The sequence below is a fragment of the Falco naumanni genome, chromosome 1, assembly GCF_017639655.2.
Source record: "Falco naumanni isolate bFalNau1 chromosome 1, bFalNau1.pat, whole genome shotgun sequence".
Taxonomy (NCBI): Eukaryota; Metazoa; Chordata; class Aves; order Falconiformes; family Falconidae; genus Falco; species Falco naumanni.
The window spans coordinates 126003028-126021518 of NC_054054.1; the positions used below are offsets into that span (position 1 = coordinate 126003028).

Sequence of the window (18491 nt, forward strand, 5' to 3'; positions counted from 1 at the left end):
CATGGTGCTGTAGCAGGCAGCCCACGATGGGGAGCGGGTACCCAGCCACGCCGCCGGCTGCTCCACCACCCCTGACCCCACCACAGCCCAAGGCTTGTGCTGCAGTGCCAGTGGGCTCAGCCCCACGTCCTGGGGGACGATGGGGAGCAAGGAGGGGGCTGAGGGCAGGGCCCTCGACGCCCCCCAGCCCTGCTCTCCGTCGCCCTGCGGCACCATGTGCTGGGGCCAGGTAGGCAGATGGGGCGGCTGGGCCGGGAGCCGGCGGGCTCGGCAGGGCAGGCAGATGGGCTGCCTGGCGGGGAATGGCACGGCCCGGAGGACATGCCAAGGTCGGGGGCGGTTTCTCCTGCTCAGATTGCCTTTCCCCTCCATAGCGATTTCTCCTGCCAGGCAGGAAGCTGCGGCTGTGGCCAGCAGTACCATGAATTATTCAGGGACTGAAATGGCTTCGTGGGGGCAGGTGGGTGACCCGGTCTCCTTGAGCTGGAGCCGGGCTGGCTGCAGCGGGGCTGCCCATGGCTGCAGGCACGAGCGCCTCGCACTGCCACGGTGCCCACGCAAGGGATGCACCAGCCAGAGCCTGGCACACACCATGTCCCAGCCATGCCCTTGCTGGCTGGCACGTGCCGGTGCTCCGGGCTGCGGGGACACAGCAGCCGCAAAGGCTGGGGAGGGCCGCAGGAGCTGGCCGTGCCCCCTGGGGCTGTGCTGTGTCACCGTGTTTACCTGGCACCAGCCGCCAGTGGGGACGTCTCCAAGCAGCACCACTCAAAGATCCCCAGGGCTGCTGCCACCACAGTGTGCCCTCCTCCTGGGCACTGGCACCACATGGTATGGTGGGGCCCAAGTGTGTGCCCCCCCGCCCCCGCCAAGGTACACCACCTGCCAGCCTGGCTGAGCTGGGGTGCACAGCATCCCCAGGCACGGTGTGGCAGAGCCCTGCCTTCCCAGCGTGCAAGGAAGGAGGTGACAGCCCTGGGGACATCAGAGTCACCTGAAAAACAAGGTACAAAGCCCTCGTCCCCATTTGGCTCTGGCAGGGGACACCAGAGGGTGCCGGTGGCTCTGCTCCCCGTGCCCAGCCCCTCCGGAAGGCTGGGATCCCACCGGCTGCCGTCAGCACTGGCCACAGAGCCAGGGCCGGCCCCACTCCAACAGGCAACGCTTTGTGCAGGCGCTCAGGCACGGGGCGAGAACAGCGCTGCCTTTGTCCCACCCAGGTGAAGCTGCCACGCCAGCCCTGTGGGCAGACATGGGCTGTGCTGGCAGCAGCCCCCCAGACCTGTCCCCGAGGGCCGGGAGCTGGGGGGCTGTAAGCCTTGGTGGGGTATGTCTGGACGGCATGGGGCCTCGCACTGTGCCGTATGGCACAGAGCTGGTGCGGTGCAGCGATGGGGCCATGGCAGCATCCCTGGCAGCAGGGAGGACACTGCGGTCACAGTGACCCAGAGAGTCTGCCAGGGACAGGCAGGGACTTGGGCAGCGCCAGGATGGGTGGTGATGCTGAGGGCAGGGACGAGTGTGGCTGCAGACCAAGGTCTCACACAGTGTCCCAAGTGGTGACAATGGAGGAAAGTGACACCGTGCAAGTGAGTCCTGGGGGACACTCCATGTCCCCGGAGCTTGCCTCACTCTCCTCCAACCGGGAGTCAGGGTGGGAGCCAGGGGGTTCACGGTCAGGCACTGGGGTCTTCCTCAAGGCTGAGCAATAAGGGTCCTGCCCCTAACCAAAGCCCTGCCAGGGCCCCCACAGCGAGTGATGGTGACATGCCCGCTGCGGGCCAGGACTGCCATCTGCCGGCACACCACCCGGCACACGCCGGCACAGCCGGTGTCCCTTCCGCGGGAAGGAAGCCAGGCAGGCTGGGGAGGCACAGACGCGCTCACACCAACGCTCAGCGGCACTTTTACTACAAATAGTTCCGTGGCACCACAGCGGTCCCAGCTCCGGAGCTGAGCCCTGGGGGTGCCCCGAGCCGAGGTGCGGGGCCGTGGGGAGCCCCAGGGCTCAGCAACAGAAGAGCAGCATCAGGACAACTGTCCCGCTCAAGTCCTGGGGTCCCGTGCTGCCTGTACGCCCTTGTTGGGACCAGAAACCCAGCTCCTCCAGGCTGGACTCAGCTGGGGACTCTGCATTTGGCCCAGGCGCTGCCCTGCGCCGCTTCCCGCTGCTTTTGTTTGCGCCTCTGGATGTCCCTGTAGGCCTGGATGACACGTGCTCTCTCCTCCTCCACGATGCGACGGCGAGCCATTGACATTGGCACTGCTGGCGACACTGGGGACGCCTGGCTCTGGCCCAGGCGAGACGTCAGGAGGAGCTGCTTCTGTCCAGCCTGTGGGCAGAAACGGGACATGCCAGGGAGCATGAAGAGTGAAAAAGCCAGGATCAGGCTCCAAGGAGCTGTCACCAGGAGGCCGAGGCCACCACTGCGCTTCCAGGCCTGATTTCCAGCCCAAGGGAGGTGAGGTGACCCAGGTCCAGCCCAGACCTCTAGGTACCCGAGGGTGTTGCCGAGGGGCAGGAGGCATCACCCACCACAGCTCACCTTCTCTGTGGGGCCCTGGCCCCTGGGCCGCGAGGTGATCGTGGGCGGCTGCGTAACCACTTCACCAAATGCCACCTTGTCTGAGAAACAGGCGCAGGCATCAGCAGGAGCTCACTGGGACACGCCACTCCAGCTCACCCCCCAGCTCTCCACATGCTGCTGGGGCAGGGGGTCACCCTAGCCACCCCGCTGTGCAAGACCCACCTTGGAACAGTCTCTTCTCCAGCATGGCCTCTTTCTTCTCCTCCTTCTTCTTCCGAGCTTTTTCCAGCTTCTTATTCTGAAATCTGAAGAGCTGCATTATGGCCAGCACTCATGACTGGACAGAGAGCAAGTAAGCGAGTTCCTGCCCCATGGTATCCCCCCAAAACCTGGGGTCCCACATCTCTCCCATCAGCTCCAGCCCAGCAGGAGGGTGAAGCAGGCCTGTGGCTCTGGTACCAGCGACTCAGCCCCCTGGAGGGTAGCCCCACAGCCCTAGTCGCTGCTGGATGCTGGACCTGCACTGCAACACCAGCAAAGCACCCACCCCGCACCCAGAATCAGGCTGGGCCACAGGCCTGGGCTGACCCAGTCCAGCCCCAGCAGCTGCGGTGGCCTTGCTCTCACTCTTTCTTTCTCTTGGACTTCTGCGGTGCCATTCCCTCCTTCTCAGGCTCCCGCTGCAGCTGGTTCTTGGTGAGGAAGAGGACACGCTGCACCTCCTGCTCCATGCGGCAGATATAGGAGTGCTCTGACTCCCCCTTTCCTCTCCTGAACTTGGGTACGGGGATGTCTCCCGGGGCCTTGGGGCCTTCTGACTTGGGCTGCTTCTTCTTCTCTAGGAAAGACAGGTGACATTGCTGCAGCAGTGACCATCCGGGGGTTCCCTCCCCCTGGCAGGGCAGGAATGGGACATCACCGGGGAGAAGAGGATGCCCCACTGCAGGATCCGGCTGCCTCCAGCTGCACCGCAGTGCCACGGGCTCCTCGGGCGGGCCCCGGGCACCCCCGCTGGGGCCAGCTCTTCATCCCACCTGCCGCTGGCCTCTTCCCACGGCTGGGATGCTTCATGGCCTCCCGGCTCCTGATGAGCTCCCGCAGGCGGAAGGGGATCTCCTGCTCGTCGGGGTGCTTGGGCTTCAAGTTGTCCATCTTCCTCTCCTTCCTGGGAGAGAAGGAGCACGGTGTGCGGCCTGCCCTGAACCACCAAGACCGGGGCACGAAGGGCCACGGGGACACAGGCACGGCAGGGTACCGGGGCAGCCGGACCTGGCGAGGCACCAGCAGACCCGGCGGGCCATCGGGACCTGCGCACAGGGGGACATCGGGACCCAGCCCCTGGAAGCCAGGCCCACGCCAGAGCCCAGCCGGGCACCAGGACCCCGCGTGGGTCCAGGCCCCGAACTGGGAGCCAGTCAGGCCCGACCCGACCGGATCCCCCGGACACTGACCTACCGCGCTGCGGGGCGCTCGGCCCCGCTGCCGGTCCCTGATCCGATCTCGATCCCTGCCTCTGTCTCTGCCTCGGTCCCGGTCCTGATCCCGATCCAAGTCCCGGTCCCCGTCGTCCCGGTCCCGGTCCCCGCCGCGGCCCCGGCCCCCGGCCCATGGCTCCGCCGGCCCCCACGCGGCCGCCCCGCCGCCACTTCCGGCTTCCCTCCGACTCGCATCGCCCCGGCCCCGCCCCCTGCTCATTATTGGCTCCCCAGCGGCCGAGCCCTCACCGGCCGGCCACGCCGGGCTGCCATTGGCCAGGAGAGCTGCCGCTCGGGCGGGGCCGGGGCGGGACCAGGGCGGGGCGGCCGGATGTTGCTGCGGGGGGCCCGCGGCCTGGCGGGAGCGCGCCGGGCGGTAACGGGGGGGCGTACGGGGTGCTGGGGGGCTGAAGGGGGGGAAGGGGGTGCTGGCGATGGGGGCGGTAAAGGAGTGGTGGGGATGGGGGGCTGAGGCGGGGGGAAGGGGGTGCTGGAATGGGGGAGTAGAGGGGTGCTAGGGATGAGGGGCTGAACGAGGGGGACAGGGGGGTGCTGGGGATGGGGGGGAGTGAGTAGGGGGGTGAGGGGTGCTGGGGTTGAGATGAAGGGGTGCTGAGGGTGGGGGACACAAGGGGGTGCTGGGGATGGGGGCCTGAGTGGGGGAAAAGGAAGTGCTGGGGATGGGGGAGAGCGGGGGGGGGGACAAGGGGGTGCTGGGGGTCAGGGGCTGAGAGGGGGAGAAGGGGAGTGCTGGGATGGGGAGGAGCTGGGGGAGGATGGGGATGCTGGGATGGGGGGCCAGGGGGTGCTGCTGGGGCTGTGTGAGCTGCTGGGGGGGTGATGGTGGTGGGATGAGGGGGCACACTGGGAGCAGGGTGCTGTGGGGTGGGTGGGGGTCCTGTGGCCAGGCTGGGGGGGGGTACAGCCCCCTGCGTTTCTGCCAGGCTGACGTCAGCGCAGGGTTGGGGTTCTCAGGAGCCCCTGGATGGTGCCGGCAACCCCAGGGGGCTGCTCAGGGAAGGGACCCCACGCCCCGACCCCACCACCATCTCCAGCCTTCGGAAACTTTCGGACACCCCAGCAAAGACCAACGGCACCTCAGATACCCTGGGGAGCGACGGTGAGACGGGTACCCCCCAGAGCGAGGGGACGGTCCCTCCTGCTGCCCCCCCGATCCCACCACCACCCACACACTGCTGTGGCACCGGCTGCCCCAACTGCGTCTGGGTTGGGTACGTGGAGGAGCTGCTGGAGCGGTACCAGGACGGCGGGGCACAGGCTTTGGCGGCCGTGGAGGAGCACGTGGAGGATGAGAACATTAAAATGATCCTCAAGATGGAGATCAAGCTGCGCATGAAGGACTGATCCTCCCCTGGTCCCCAAAAACCAGCAGGTGACACCCCACAGGAGCCTCTGCTCCAAGCTGGGTGGTGGGATCCGGACTCAGATTATTTAAAGTATTTAATTTGTGTGTATTGAGCTCTGGGGGCGATGGGCTGGTGCTGCTCTGAGCCCTCCCGGGGGCCTGTCCAGCATCGAGCAGGGGGTCCCAGATGTGCTTTGGTACAGGTGGCGCTGAGGTCACATCTCGCCACATCTACAGGGAACCTGCCCCGGGGACAGGCAGCAGTTGGCGTCTCTCTTGAGCCCCAGATTTCCCAGCATGTGCTGTGCTCCCCCAGAACGGAAAATCCCTGCCAAGGGCAGGCTGGCACATCCCCCCCACACCCAGCCCTCCCCGTGCCGCTGCTCTTGCATTGTCCTTGCCCTCCCCAGCTTGGATTTTAAGCACCTTCTGAAGCTTGGCCATGACCTGGTGATTGGGGAGGGCTGGGTGCTGCACCGGACACCCTCCTACCGGCACCTTAAGCCTCTTAGGGGCTTCTCTGCGTGAAGGGCTTGCAGGGTGGGCACTGGGGCTGCTGGCCCCTGCCCCGGGCAGGAGGTGCAGGTAGCGTGCGGCTGCGAGCACGTGGGGCCTGGCAGTGGCACCGTCCCCAGCTCCGGCACCAAGGTCACAACCCACCAAGCTGTTCTTCACGGTGGCGTTTCTTCCTCCATTGCCTTTGCCTCCATCCTGCTCGGCTGTGCTGGGGAACTCACGGGCTCCCGGCCATGGGGACCCCCCCAGACCCTCCTGGCACGGGCTCCCCAGGGAGCCACAAACCCTCCAGCAACACTCGCTAACGAAGCCCAAACTGGAAGCGGCAATTAAGACAAGGGCCCTGCATTTTGCTGGAGAAGTAGCTGGTTCTGCCAGCTTCGTAGAAAACGCTCCCTCATCCCTCTAATCCTACTTGTTGGCATCCAACTAATTGCAATTAGTGGCAGGGGCTGAAGTTCAATTAAAGCGTACTGAGATTATTCCTTTTTGTAATTGCTTTAGTGCTGGGATTAAGGGAAGCTTTGGTGTGATATCATCCCACGGAGAGTAGGGCTGCTGGGCTGCTCAGCCCCAATTCTGCCAGGTTTTGGCTCAGGCTTCTCCCCATGGTGGCACCAGCAGGGACGATGTTCAGGGGGCAGCCCAGGGCAGCCCCCCATGCTCAGGTGACCCCTGGCAGCAGTACCCAGCAGCTGTTGGGGCTGGACGGTGCTCAGCACCAAGCACAGGCTGGAAGTCCAGTGTGTCCTGGTGTTTTCCCATCATTTCCAAGCACAGCCTGCCCACAGTGCTGCCTTGCCCTGTTGGGGTCAACCCATGAAGGGTGCCTGGTTCATGCATCCTCACAGCAAGCTGGTCCTGGGGAGGCTGGGGGTCCTATCTCTGCCCCTGGGATCAAGGGGCACTGGGGTGATCTCTCAGGGAGCAGGGGTCCCCCCTAGGAGAGACACCTTGGTGATTTGGGGAGGCAGGGTCTCCCCACGGGTGATTTGCTGCCCATCCTGCCACCATCAGTCCCAGCGTCACTAATCCAGACACCCCCTCCCCACCAGGGCAGAGTAGGAGGGGGAGGACACCGGATTACCCCTTTGAAAAGAAGGGACATAAATAATCCTATTACCCCAAAGCAGGATAAATCTGCCCTCCCCTAAAAGCCACCCAGAGCGCCTATAGGACGTGTGCTGGACGGAAGATCTCCTGCGGAGCAGCGCTGGCCTCGGGGACTGCGGCGGTTGCGTAAGTTGGGGGCTCTGCTCCGTGCACAGAACCGGACCCGGTGCCAGTGTCACCGGGCAGGGCACTGCTTTGCTCCAGGCAGGAGCCTGCTGTTGCTTCCTACTCCTGCAGCCGGGAGCAGCACCTCTGGCATCTCCCTGGGCTGGATCCCTTCTCCCCTGGGGTCGGGCTGAGCTGCTGGGCTCTGCAGTGGGGCTGAGCACCCTTGCACCGATGCCGGAGTCACATCCTGTGCTGCAAAACTCCCGCACCTGGCCCATGGCATGGCTGTGTGTTCAGAGGCGGCACAACCACAGCAGGATGGATCCCGTGTGATGTCCACCTTGGCTGTCACCCTGCGCTCCCCCTGCTGCCACAGCCACCTGCATCCTAGCATGGGTCCCAAGGGATCCGCAGCCCAGCATCCCCAAAACCCATCCCGCTGCAAACAAGCCCCAGGGGACGCCGTGCTCCCATGCCTGTGCTGATGGCAACCCACCACGGCACGCAGCTCAGCACAGAGCCTGGGGTGAGCCGTGGTGGGGGCTCCCGGCAGCAGGCCCCCCGGGTGTCATATCCGGGCTGGGGCAGGGGGCAAGGGCTGGAGGAACAGCCACAAGGGGAGGCAGCAGCTCTGCTGACCCCAGGGATGCGCTTCCCTGCTTTTGGGGTAAGGGGATTAGCGGGCTCTGAGCTGGGCTAAGTCAAGGTTGGAGGGAGGGGTCTCTCCTCCAGGGCAGCCTGGAAAGCTGATCAGCCAAGGGCAGGACAGGGTGGGAATGGGGGCACAGGGTGCCGGGAGGTGGTAGGAGAAGAGGGTCCCCCACATCTGCCCTCCATCAGGTGTGAGAAGCCGTCCTGCGCCAGCACCAGACCTGCTGGGACACCCCCGCCGCGGGGCAGGCGGCCAGCCCCGGCACAGCCATGAGCCTGGAGGTCTCCAAGCCAGAGGTTAAATCAGCCACCAGAGTGACCGGGGGACCCGCCACCCCCCGGAAGGGACCGACCAAATTCAAGCAGAGGCAGACAAGGCAGTTCAAAAGCAAGCCCCCCAAAAAGGGGGTGCAGGGGTGAGTGGGGCTAAGCCCTGGGACCCGCGGTGGTGGGGATACAGCTGTATGTGTCAGCCTGGGGGGGGTAGGGGCTGGTCAGGGGGCTAAGGCTCACTCTCTCCTTGCAGGTTTGGTGATGACATCCCGGGCATGGAGGGGCTGGGAACAGGTATGGTGGTCCTGTCCCCCCTTTGCAGCAGGGGGGAGTGGGGCTTGCTGCAGGCACAGCCGCCTGCGGCCAGGCTGGGGAGTCCTGCTGACACAGCTTCTCTCCTCTCCCCAGACATCACCGTCATCTGTCCCTGGGAAGCCTTCAGCCACCTGGAGCTGCACGAGCTGGCTCAGTATGGCATCATCTAGGTAGGCCGTGGCCACCGCCACCCGCCCGCCCCGCATCGTGGCGTAGGTAGAAGCCGCCCCATCCACGCAGTGGGGCTTAGCCTGGAGAAATGCTCATTAAAACCCAGAACAAGCGCGAGAGCCTGGTGTCGTGGTGTGGGGCTGGCAGAGGTGTGGATGGAAGGCATCTCCCCGAGGCACGGGATGGATGGGACATGGGGGGCTCAGCTTTCCGATGATTTATTTTGGGCTGGGCCAGCCCCCTGCATGTCTCTGACCCCATGGTGTCCCCCACCCCGCGTGGCAACCAGCACAACACACCTCAACCGTGTGCCCCAATGGGCATGATGTCTCCAAGCACCCTCAGCGCCATGAGCACGCCAGTGGCCTCGACCAGCACCAGCACAGCTGCGCCAGCCACGATGCCGCCCGCCTGGGCGTGAAGCCAGGCGCTGAGCTGTGCCACGCAGCCCCCCAGGTGCACGATGGTGCTGGCCGCCATGTCGCCCAGGCGCAGGACCCCAAAGGCGCACTGGGTGTTGGCGAGGGTACCATTCTGCCAGGGGTCCAAGCAGCAGGAGGCAGGGACGCTGCACGCCTGCACTCCCGGGGCACTGCAGTTGAAGTACCTGCGGGGACGGACAAGGAGAGCTGCTGGGTCCACGCACCTTCCCAGTGTACCCCCCAGCAACACCCCCCCCCCCCCCATACCCCAACTCACGGGTTGGTCTCCCAGTCGCGGTAGGAGCTGAGGCCGCAGCACCGCAGGCTCCGTTGCACCTCATCCACCAGGAACCGCAGGTCAGGCTCCTCCTGGTAGCGCAGGAGGCAGAGCAGCAGCGTGTCCCGCATGGCGTCGCGCAGCCGGTGCCGTGCCGCTACCAGCAGCAGCCCCCCCAGCACCTCCAGCGCGGCGAAGGTGAGCACGGCGCCCACGAAGAAGCGCAGCAGGCAGGGGCTGGAGCGGAGGGCGCCCAGGCAGCCGGCCAGCGAGACGGTGCTGGCCCCCAGCCCCACCAGCACAAAGAGCAGCATGGGGTCGGAGCCCAGGGGGGCCAGGCGCCCCCCCTCCAGCGAGCCCTTGGCCAGCAGCCCCCACACTCCCACGGCCAGGGCCAGCAGGCCCAGCAGGAGGAAGAGCAGGTTCCAGAGGAAGGCCAGGTACCGCACGCACTGGCTGAAGGGACCCAGCTTGGGGGGGCCGGAGCACCGCAGCGCAGGGTCCTGCTCGCCTGCGGCCAGGTCCGCGTCCCCGGCCGGCGGGTGGTCATCCTCATCGGAGGAGGCGGAGGGCAGCCGCACCAGCCTGGACCCCTGCACCGACAACCAGCCGCTTGCAGCCAGCGGGGCAGCCCCAGCAGCCCCCCAGTGCCCCCTCACCCACGTAGCCCCATCCCACAGCCAGAGGCTGTCACAAGCTCCTGGAGCCCCCAGGTCCCCCCTTTGGAAGAGCCCCCTGTGCCAGGTGCCCCCCACTGCCACCGAGATCCCGGGGTCTGAGCAGGCAGGGAGCGGGTGGGTACTCCCCCGGAGACCCTGCCCCTAACGAGGGGACCCCGGATTCACCCCGGAGACCCTGCCCCTAACGGGGGGACCCCCGGATTCATCTGTATGGAGACCCCCAGAGATGCGGGTGCTGCAGCATGGACCCAGCACCCCGGGACCCTGCACCCCGGGGTCGAGGGCCCCGGGTGCACGTGGCAGGGGCGCGGGCTGAGGGTCCTGGGGGGGTCCCGCCGTTACCTGGGGCAGCAGGTGGGCGCTCTCCCCGCCGCGGGGCCGGAGCAGCCACGCCGCGCTCCACGCCATGGCGGGGCCGGGCCGGTCACACCGCCGTCATGTGAGGGGCCGCGGCCAGCGCTTAAATAGTGCCGCGGCTGCGCCCCCGCCCCGGTCCCGGTCCCGGCCCCCGGGCCAGCAGGGCAGCAGTCCCCGGCGGAGCCCGCATCCCGCCACCCGGCCCCGGGACCCCCGCCCCGAGGCTCCGTGCGTGGGGAGAAAGGGCACCGAGGGACCCCACGGCCGCTGCGGGACGCGGGGCGCGGCGGGGGGAGGAACGAAAGGGCGGCGGCACAGGGGGGAACAGGCTGTGGCAGCGGGGGGACGGCTGTGGCGGTGGCACCGGGGCAGCAGGGGGACGGCTGTGGCGGTGGCACCGGGGCAGGGCAGGGGGACGGCTGTGGCTGTGGCACCGCCCGGCCTAGGAACCCTCGCAGGGCGGAACGCGGGTGCCGGGGCGCGGGGCCCGGGCGGCGGCGGCGCAGGCGGCGGGCCGGGCCCGGGAGGCGGCGGGCCGGAGCGGGCCGGGCCGGGCAGGGCGGAACGGAGCGGGTCGGGCCGCAGCGGGCCGGAGCGGTGGCTGGGCGGCGCGGCGAGCCCCGGTCCCCGGCGGGCAGTACCATGGCGGAGACGATCGTGAGTGGGGCCGGGCGGCGGCGGCCGGGGGGAGGGGCGATGAGGCAGCAGATTCCGGTGGGGCGGCGGGGCCGGGCCGCGCTCAGCCCGCTCGGCGGGACCGCACCGGGGCGCCCCGGCCTCCGCGGACGGGGCATCCCGCCGGCAGCGCGGACCCCGGGGCCGAGCCCAGCCGGGGCTGGCGGGGACGCAGCCGGGCAGCTCTCCCGCCCCCCCGGAGCGGCGCCGCGGACGGGTTCCCCGTGGGGAGATGCCGCCCGGGAGCGTGTGGGGTTTGGAGCCGGGGTCCCGCTCGGCCCCGGGGGGGGTACCCCATCTTGGCCGGGGGGGCGACATTGTCGGAGGAGGGGCTCGTCGGCACCGTGAGGGGCTCCCGCTCCCCGCCAGCCGGGCTTGCTCCCGTGCTGGGGGTCGGGGAAGCGCAAAGGGGTCCTGCAAGGGAACGCCGGGGCACCGGCATCCCCCGTGCCCCCCCGTTAGCACACACGCGGTCGCCCGAGCGTGGCTCCATGGTGCTCCTCGGGGGAGCTCGAGTCTCTGCTCTGCTCCCCGGCAGCACCAGGACACCAGTGGCCCTGTTTGCCTGTTCCCTGCCAGTACGGGAGGAATTGTCCCCGGCCTTTTTCCCAGAGAGCTGCCGGTTTTTCCTATCTCTTGCATCAGGCTGCAGCAAAACTGTTGCCAGTTTTCCCTATCTCTTCAGGTCGCAGTGTTTCACAGGAATAGCCTGGGCCTCGTGGCTCTTCTCAACTTTTCATTAGTGATGCAAGTTGCTCATCAGTAGTGTGGGCTGAAGCCTAACAACAGCCCTGGTGCCCATTACACCAGTTGGGCCGGTGTTTGTGTGTCGGCACTAAATAAATCGCCCCCATAGAAGCTCTGATTCACCCTCCTGAAAGTTTTAATTCCACATCTGAGGTCAGAGCTTTAACAAAAAAAGCAGCGTTAGTACTTTTCTTGGTGCCAACTTCTTGCCGTGCCTTGTGCATTAGGATAATTCATCCTGCGGCATGCAAACATCGGGCCAGGGCTGCCTTACCAAGAGCAAATTACTTCCTTGTACATTTGCACGCCCTTCTGAAGAGCAGCATTAGAAGCAGGAGGGAGGAGCCGTGGGGATGGTCTGTGCTGTGCACGTGAGGCTTCAGCAGGCTGTGAGCAGAGGGTGGGCTCTGTTCCCATGTCACTAACTCGGGCTGTCCTCTTAACCCTACAGATAATCCGAGTGCAGTCGCCAGAAGGGGTGAAGCGCATCACAGCCACGAAGCGAGAAACGGTGGCGACGTTCCTCAAGAAGGTACCCCGAGGCTCTGCTGCTCCTTCCCCGCTTGCCTGCGGGACTAGGCAGGGCTCCTGCGGCTCAGCCTGCGCAACAGCTCTCTCACGGGAGTTACACGCTTAACCTTGCTGGGCAAGTGTGCTGACGGCAGCAAGGACCAGCGTGCCTTGTGGAAAACGGCGTTGTTGGTGGTGTAGCCAAAACCAGTTTTCTCATTGCTATTCCAGAGGGAAAATAACAAAATCAAAGAAGAAAACTTACTCAGCTTTTCAGTTGGAGTTCCCTGGGGTGGGAGCTTTCCTGGGGGAGGATGCGTTTTTAGTGTCCTCCCAAAGAAGTGGCAGCTGGGGAAGCAGAGGCTGACAAGGACACAGGAAAGCTGTTTGATAGTCAAAGCCTGCTGCAAGGACTGGCCTCTTCAGGCATGATCCAGTTGAAACTCAGCTGCTTGATTTGCGCTTTGAATGTCATTTGAATGTGCTTTCTGTGCTGCTGTTTTTTTCAATATGGTCTTGGAGAGAGCAAGGAAGGAATGAAGGTGAGATCTTAAGGCGATGTGAGAGCCTCTGGGAAAGATTTCCACCCTGAGATGAGGAGAGCACGCTGAGTGTTGGAGTTGTCAGATTTGGAGTTGGCTGTAGCTTGATCTTTGGCTTGACGCAACGACTCAGTGCTTAAAGTTTGCTATTTAAGAGTGAGCAGGTCTCCATTTCCTTCCCTCCTGGAACTTCACTGTAACCTGGAACCCTCAGATTAGGATTTCTTTGCTTCATAAGAGAAGTACTTTGTGTTCTTGTGCTTGAAGGGCCATTCTTTTAGTCAGCTAGATTTCCTTTCCCCCTGCGAGGGGGAAGGGGAGCAGACTGAAACCTTCTGCTGTTTGTGAGTCATTTGCTTTGTTTGAAGTTTGGGCCCAGACCGTGACAGCAATCCTCACCTGACCAAGCAAAAATCCTGATGGATTTCAGGGCTGGGTCAGAGACACCCGCTGCAGACTGAACAGTTTCACCCAAAGAAAAAAAGCGTTGTTTTCAAAATCTCTGGAACCTATGCAAAGCAAGCTGCTCAGTTTCAAGGGTTCATATTACCCGAGGCAGTGTGGAACAATTGTGCTTGCAACCACTTACCATCGGAACAAAAGCACCAGCACTCACTAAAATTGCCTGTTGAGCTGGGGAAAGCTATATCCTCTTGCGGAGCTGAACACAAGAAGCGTTTGGGTTTCTTTCCTGATACAGGGTTTACTTGAAAGAGAAAAGTTGCAAATTTTACCAGCCAGGATCTGTGCATATTAATATCTGTGCATTTTAACACTGACATGTTAATCCATATGGTGGATCTCGTATTTAACTAGATAGCTGTAATTAAAGAGGCATCAGATTGCTTCTTCTATGCTAGCAATTAACTTAGATCTCCTCCCCGATGACTCCAGAGGAGCCGCAAAAGAAGTGTGCAAGAAGTCATGTTTCAGAGCAGTAAGGGCCTCAATAATCTTGGTCTTTTGTAGCAGCACATCCTAGGCAAGACTACCAAAAGAGTAACCTCTCAACTGCGTTCAGGTTAGGACTGAGTTAGGAGCTAACTCAAGCCTTTTGTTAATGTATTGTGGAATTTTTCTCCCTGCAAAAAATCGGTGAGGTCTGTGGCGTGGTGAGCTGGGGTTTAACCCTGGCAGGCATAACACAGGAGGCGAACCGTTTGGCAGTCGTGCTTCTGTTCAAACAGCAGATCTCTTGCTGCTACAAATCACAGCGAAACTGACGGCAGAAAAGCTGCTTTCCATTGCTTTGCTTACGTGACAGTTCTCTTTGTGGCTTGTTAGATTTGTCCTGTGTGCAGTCACTGTCTCTGAGCCCTGCCAAAGCCACAGGGAGGGAGATGTACTTAATGAAAATACGGGCTATTAATTTAAGAATTTAGGAAGAAATCTGTCATCTGGAGAAACTTTTAACACCACTTTTAAACTGGTCGTTTTAAAGTGGCCAAATGTGAAAACTGCTATTGCTGTGAAGAGGCATTTGGCTGATTGAGTAAAGCAACTTTAAATGAACTGCTGAGAGGATAAGCAGGGAAAAACACCTGCCTGGGGACTGAGAAGTGGTTATCGTGAGGGTAAATTCCATCAGGAGAAAAGAGGCAAGTGGAGAAAAACAGAAAAGGAACGGGAAGGGCTTGAGTGAAATTCATGTAGCAACTGGTAGGTGAGAGCAGAGCTGAGGGCAAAAGATCCTCAGATGTGAAGATCTGGACCGAGGAACTCTGGTCCTAGGATGATGGGAATGATTTGGCTGGTGTGTGCTGGTGAGGCTGGAGCAGGAGAACTGGGATAATGGAGAAGACAGTTTCCCCCCTCTGATGGCAGTGCTTGCCTGGACTTAGCTAAAATACTGCATTTGTGTTGTGTGAGTGAGAGGGACGTTCTGCTTAAGTTGCTGCTTTTAATAGGTTGCTTGTGTTACTAAGCGTTTCTGTTTTTCTTAGTTATCCTGCACTTTTCAGAAATGAATGCGGATGAATTCAGCTAAAGTTTTGCAGTAGAAGTTCCATGGACTTAGTGCTTGCCCTGAGCAGCTTTTCAGCATCTGACCAGGGGTATGAGGTATCTTAAACCTTATCGTTCTTCTCTCTCTTTCAGGTTGCAAAAGAATTTGGTTTCAGGAATAACGGGTTTTCTGTCTACACCAATAGAAACAGGACAGGAGAGATCACAGCGTCACAAAACAAATCCCTCAACTTACTGAAAATCAAGTGAGTCCTGGCAGAGCAGGCTGTGGGTGGAGGTGGGGGCTTTGTAGAACAGGGTGCCTCTTCTCCGAGCTTGCCTGAGCTCTTCCCCCTGAACTGGGCAGCAGCAGGCAACATCATGTTACAGCGACCCGAAGCTTTAAGCTGTCCCTCACCAACTGCACTTGAAGGAGCGAGCCTGATTGGTGTGCCGAAATGGGGCTGATCAAATTGACTGTGTGCGAGGATGTCGCAGCAGTTTCTTGGGTCACTTGTGTTGTGTTTCCATGTTGTGGTGAGGCAGCAACGGGCCTCCTGCTTGGTATTTTACAGCCTGCAGCAAGCTCCCTCATCCCTGCTTTTGCTCATGCTATCCTTTTTTTCCTTTTTTCATCATCAATGCCAGAGTCTGATAGTCCCCTGTGCAGAAGCCAGGGTTCCTGCCTTCTGTAGCCAGGCGCCTAGGGAGACCAGAGGTGCCAAATGGTGCAGTCGCTTCGTGTTTGGTTGGGAATGTCTTCGTTCTGTTCATGTCAAGGGTAATGTTAAAGTAGTTAAAAATACAAGAGCTGTTACCACTGTGTGCAACTTGTCACTTCAATGTGTCAGCGCTGGCAGCTGCCTTGGGAAGGCTGTGACGATGTGCACAGGATTGGCGCTAGTCCTTTTTCCTGCCAGTGCTGCTGCTTCTCTCCATAGGCTCCTTTTGCCTTTTTTCTTCATCTTTTCCCCTCATTCTTGTCTCCTGTTTTGCAATTTTTGCGCAGAAGACCAAAGCAGCAGAAAGAGGTGGTGAAGGGAACGGCTTAGACTGCCACATTTGCTAGTCTGTTTATACATCATGATAAATTACACGCCTCTTTGTGGTTCAGGAAGTTTGCTACCCAGAAGCAATTACTGATACCTGTGTGGTGTTTTTCCACACCTATAGGCATGGCGATATGCTGTTTCTCTACCCTTCAAGCCCGGCTGGCTCCTCCTCAGAGACCATGGACACCTCTGTCTCCCAAGGCTTGCGACCTGTGGGGGCCCCCCAGGTGGTGGAAGATGAGATCGACCAGTATCTGATCAAACAGGATGGGAAAATTTACCGAAATCGAGACCAGCAACTGTAAGTACGGGCGGACATTGTTTCTACCGATGCATCTGTGCCTCACCAGAGCTTGTAACATCTTGTCTGACACCAGCAGCCAGGAAGTGTGCTATGGGAACTGCCCTCTGAGCTACTGCTCTATCCCTCACTGCCTTTGAAATGTTCACAAGGGAAAACAGCCCTTGCCATTGTCCTGGAAGGTTAAATCAAGCTCTGGTGAGCCGAGGAAGGAAGCAGATACCAAAATCCCAGGGTCTTTGCCAGGAAGGACTCATTCAGAGAATCTATTGTTCTGGTCAAGGTGGCCCCTGCTGTGGGACTTGTGGTTGTGTATTTTGTGCTCCTAAAACGTTTGGAGTTCTCTAGATTAAAATGAATACTTTGAATTCTTCCCCGGGATGTCCTGGCAGCCAGTGCTGTGTAGAAATACTAGGTTACGCTCTGTGTGTGGTATATTGCTTAATAAGCAGGGGCCCTGCTGTCTGCAGTAGCTTCTGTTCCATATGGTCTCAATATGTAGCTCCCCATCGTTCAGGTCCCAAGGTGACGGGTGCGCAGGGCGGCAGGGCCGGGTCTCCATCTTGCGGGAGAGGCATGGACGGGGGAATGTGCTTTCAGCCAGAGCTGCTGCCTCAGCATCACTCCGCCAGCAGCGGGTCTAAATCATGGGCAGCCAGGTCCTCTGTCAGAAGGGAGACCTGAGCTCCACCGCCTTTTCTGGCTGCTGTGCAATCTCCCCCTGCGTGGGCAGAGTCAACACCACCATGCATCGCCGTGTTCAGCACTGGATGGGTTAAAGGTTGGACCTGATGACCTCAGAGGTCTTTTCCAACCTAAGTGATTCTATGTGGCGCCTCACCTAGGATGTCCCAAGCAGGAGCAATTCTGTGTCTTCACACCCAGCCACTCCTCATAAGGGAAAAACAGAAGTGAAAGGAATGAGTGGAAGTATCTGATGGCAGAGACGTGGAAGTGGGACTTGGGTCTCTGCCTGCTTAGTTTCTGGCTTCCTTTCCATCACGTGCCTTTCTAACCTTTCTGTGAAAGCAGGGAGTCCGTTTTGCTCACAGAAATGCAATGAAGTTTAGCTTTGCCAAAGCTTTTAGCTGCGAGAGGCTTAGGTAAACAAAGCAGCTTGTATTTTTTTGTAAAAGTAATAATACAATGGTGAGTTAATACCGTCGTAAATCTACTCTGATGCTGCTAAAACATCCTCTGTGTGGATGGTTGTTTTTTATTGCTCATCATTAATAACATCCCAATTGGGTCCTGGCCTGATGTCTGCGCTGGCTGTGGGCTTAGGGCTGGACCCCTCTGCAAAGTCACTCATGAGAGGACTTCAGCAAAAATTTTAAAGGCAACCGGGAATTATTTCTAGAACAGAATAGCTCGCCCCTCCCGATTGTGTTGTCTTCTATATGGTTTATCTTTAGTGCTGCAGCAGCAAGGAGGTTTGGAGACATGTAGCCTTTATGTGGAAAATCCTATCTAACTTTTTTCAGGCTGGTGATAAATGAGGGAAATATCACATTATTGAAACAATGATGGCAGAACCCACCGCTCCATGGCAAAAACACTGTCTTTAACTTGACCACATTTTTCAGAAGAATAAGTGAAGGTATTGTTCTTAGCAGGGAGCCAAAGCACAGTGGTGGATATTTATGATAAAAAGAGTGTGTCTGGGCTTGTTCCTGTATTTGTGAGTGCATATCCATCTGAACATGAAGGGATGCTGGTGTGTGGCTGAGTGCATTAGCAGCCTTTAGTGGTCCTATATATACATTATCTGCCACAATACTTTGTTAAAAGCAATGTTGCAACTGGATCCCATCCATTTTGTCTTTACAAGAGCCAACACCCATACTCCTCTCTAGAGCCCTGCCTTTGAAAGCTACCACTGACCTAGTGCTGGGGCAGAGGTGGTGGAGGGGAGATTTTTTTGTTGCTTTGACTGTTTTTTAAAGCAATCGCCTCAAAAGGAGATGTTTTCCCCTCTGTTTTGTAACTTTACCCAGCAGGTCTTTATCTGTCCGATAAACACATGTTTCCCTGTTTGTTCAGACCATCCCCTACTGCCTGATAAAGGATGAATGTTTTGGTTGTCTTTTTGTTAAAACCACACGAGCCAGCCCTGTGACGTAGGTTTAAAATTCTTTGAATTGAAATGCAGCCTCAACGCATGGTTGTAAAACTTGAGAAGCTGTGACCTGACATTGGTTCACGTGGCTGTTCAGAGAGCAGAGCTGCTTGCCAGTGAGGCAGACGTTTAGGAGGGTTTGATCTTGACCTGGGACTCTGAGATTTAACCTGAAGATGTTGCTGTCTCTTTATGTGAAATTGTTTTGTGGCAACCCCTCTGTAACATTCCCTAGTGGGTGGAGCTGTATGATTGTATAGATCTTCCACCCCAAAACTGTTGGTCTAGAGCGACTTTTACAGACTGATTTTTCCATTATTGAATAAGATTTAATGCTACTTCTCTTTCT

At 60.0% G+C, this 18491-nt stretch overlaps 5 protein-coding genes across 7 annotated transcripts in view; 3 read left to right on the top strand and 2 right to left on the bottom strand.

Annotated features, from left to right (window-relative positions):
• Positions 1-1894: 1894 nt before the first annotated feature.
• Positions 1895-4276, bottom strand: CCDC137 (coiled-coil domain containing 137). Its single transcript, XM_040592292.1, has 7 exons — positions 4253-4276; positions 3980-4191; positions 3563-3693; positions 3156-3366; positions 2751-2833; positions 2547-2626; positions 1895-2333 (listed from the first exon to the last, which is right to left on the bottom strand). The coding sequence occupies exons 1-7, from the start codon at positions 4274-4276 to the stop codon at positions 2118-2120; spliced, it is 957 nt and encodes a 318-aa protein (XP_040448226.1). The 3' UTR covers positions 1895-2117.
• A 34-nt stretch (positions 4277-4310) lies between these two features.
• Positions 4311-7064, top strand: OXLD1 (oxidoreductase like domain containing 1). Of its 3 annotated transcripts, none has more exons than XM_040582125.1 (3): positions 4311-4379; positions 4979-5396; positions 6941-7064. In XM_040582125.1, exons 1-2 carry the CDS (start codon positions 4335-4337, stop codon positions 5366-5368), a joined length of 435 nt encoding a protein of 144 aa, XP_040438059.1. In that variant the 5' UTR covers positions 4311-4334; the 3' UTR covers positions 5369-5396; positions 6941-7064. The 3 variants fall into 3 exon arrangements, with proteins under 3 accessions (XP_040438059.1, XP_040438058.1, XP_040438057.1); XM_040582124.1 differs by lacking the exon at positions 6941-7064 and adding an exon at positions 5607-6367; XM_040582123.1 differs by lacking the exon at positions 6941-7064 and having other exon boundaries at positions 4979-6367.
• A 1-nt stretch (position 7065) lies between these two features.
• On the top strand, positions 7066-8633 carry PDE6G (phosphodiesterase 6G). Its single transcript, XM_040582126.1, has 4 exons — positions 7066-7124; positions 7947-8173; positions 8284-8324; positions 8439-8633. The coding sequence occupies exons 2-4, from the start codon at positions 8028-8030 to the stop codon at positions 8513-8515; spliced, it is 264 nt and encodes an 87-aa protein (XP_040438060.1). The 5' UTR covers positions 7066-7124; positions 7947-8027; the 3' UTR covers positions 8516-8633.
• Positions 8634-8718: 85 nt separating this feature from the next.
• TSPAN10 (tetraspanin 10) lies at positions 8719-10550 on the bottom strand. The gene is made up of 3 exons (XM_040582122.1): positions 10238-10550; positions 9216-9808; positions 8719-9123 (listed from the first exon to the last, which is right to left on the bottom strand). Exons 1-3 carry the CDS (start codon positions 10301-10303, stop codon positions 8817-8819), a joined length of 966 nt encoding a protein of 321 aa, XP_040438056.1. The 5' UTR covers positions 10304-10550; the 3' UTR covers positions 8719-8816.
• Positions 10551-10756: 206 nt separating this feature from the next.
• The window catches only part of NPLOC4 (NPL4 homolog, ubiquitin recognition factor), a 29183-nt gene continuing 21448 nt past the window's right edge, over positions 10757-18491 (top strand). Inside the window, exons 1-4 of the mRNA XM_040582129.1 lie at positions 10757-10909; positions 12126-12206; positions 14824-14936; positions 15844-16023. Of these exons, the coding sequence (XP_040438063.1) occupies positions 10895-10909; positions 12126-12206; positions 14824-14936; positions 15844-16023 (389 nt within the window). The 5' untranslated portion in view covers positions 10757-10894. The remainder of the gene's footprint in view (positions 10910-12125; positions 12207-14823; positions 14937-15843; positions 16024-18491) is intronic.

Coding starts and splice junctions, on each gene's coding strand:
- CCDC137 (XM_040592292.1), bottom strand. CDS start 4,276: ATGGCAGCCCGGCGTGGCCGGCCG. Junction 3,694..3,979: donor AGCGCCCCGCAGCGCGGTAG/GTCAGTGTCCGG, acceptor CTTCTCTCCCAG/GAAGGAGAGGAAGATGGACA. Junction 2,334..2,546: donor GCCAGGGCCCCACAGAGAAG/GTGAGCTGTGGT, acceptor TTCTGCCCACAG/GCTGGACAGAAGCAGCTCCT.
- PDE6G (XM_040582126.1), top strand. CDS start 8,028: ATGAGCCTGGAGGTCTCCAAGCCAGAGGTTAAATCAGCCACCAGAGTG. Junction 8,174..8,283: donor CCCAAAAAGGGGGTGCAGGG/GTGAGTGGGGCT, acceptor CTCTCCTTGCAG/GTTTGGTGATGACATCCCGG. Junction 8,325..8,438: donor CATGGAGGGGCTGGGAACAG/GTATGGTGGTCC, acceptor TCCTCTCCCCAG/ACATCACCGTCATCTGTCCC.
- TSPAN10 (XM_040582122.1), bottom strand. CDS start 10,303: ATGGCGTGGAGCGCGGCGTGGCTGCTCCGGCCCCGCGGCGGGGAGAGC. Junction 9,809..10,237: donor GCGCCCACCTGCTGCCCCAG/GTAACGGCGGGA, acceptor TTGTCGGTGCAG/GGGTCCAGGCTGGTGCGGCT. Junction 9,124..9,215: donor CGCGACTGGGAGACCAACCC/GTGAGTTGGGGT, acceptor CCGTCCCCGCAG/GTACTTCAACTGCAGTGCCC.
- OXLD1 (XM_040582125.1), top strand. CDS start 4,335: ATGTTGCTGCGGGGGGCCCGCGGCCTGGCGGGAGCGCGCCGGGCG. Junction 4,380..4,978: donor TGGCGGGAGCGCGCCGGGCG/GTAACGGGGGGG, acceptor TGGGGTTCTCAG/GAGCCCCTGGATGGTGCCGG.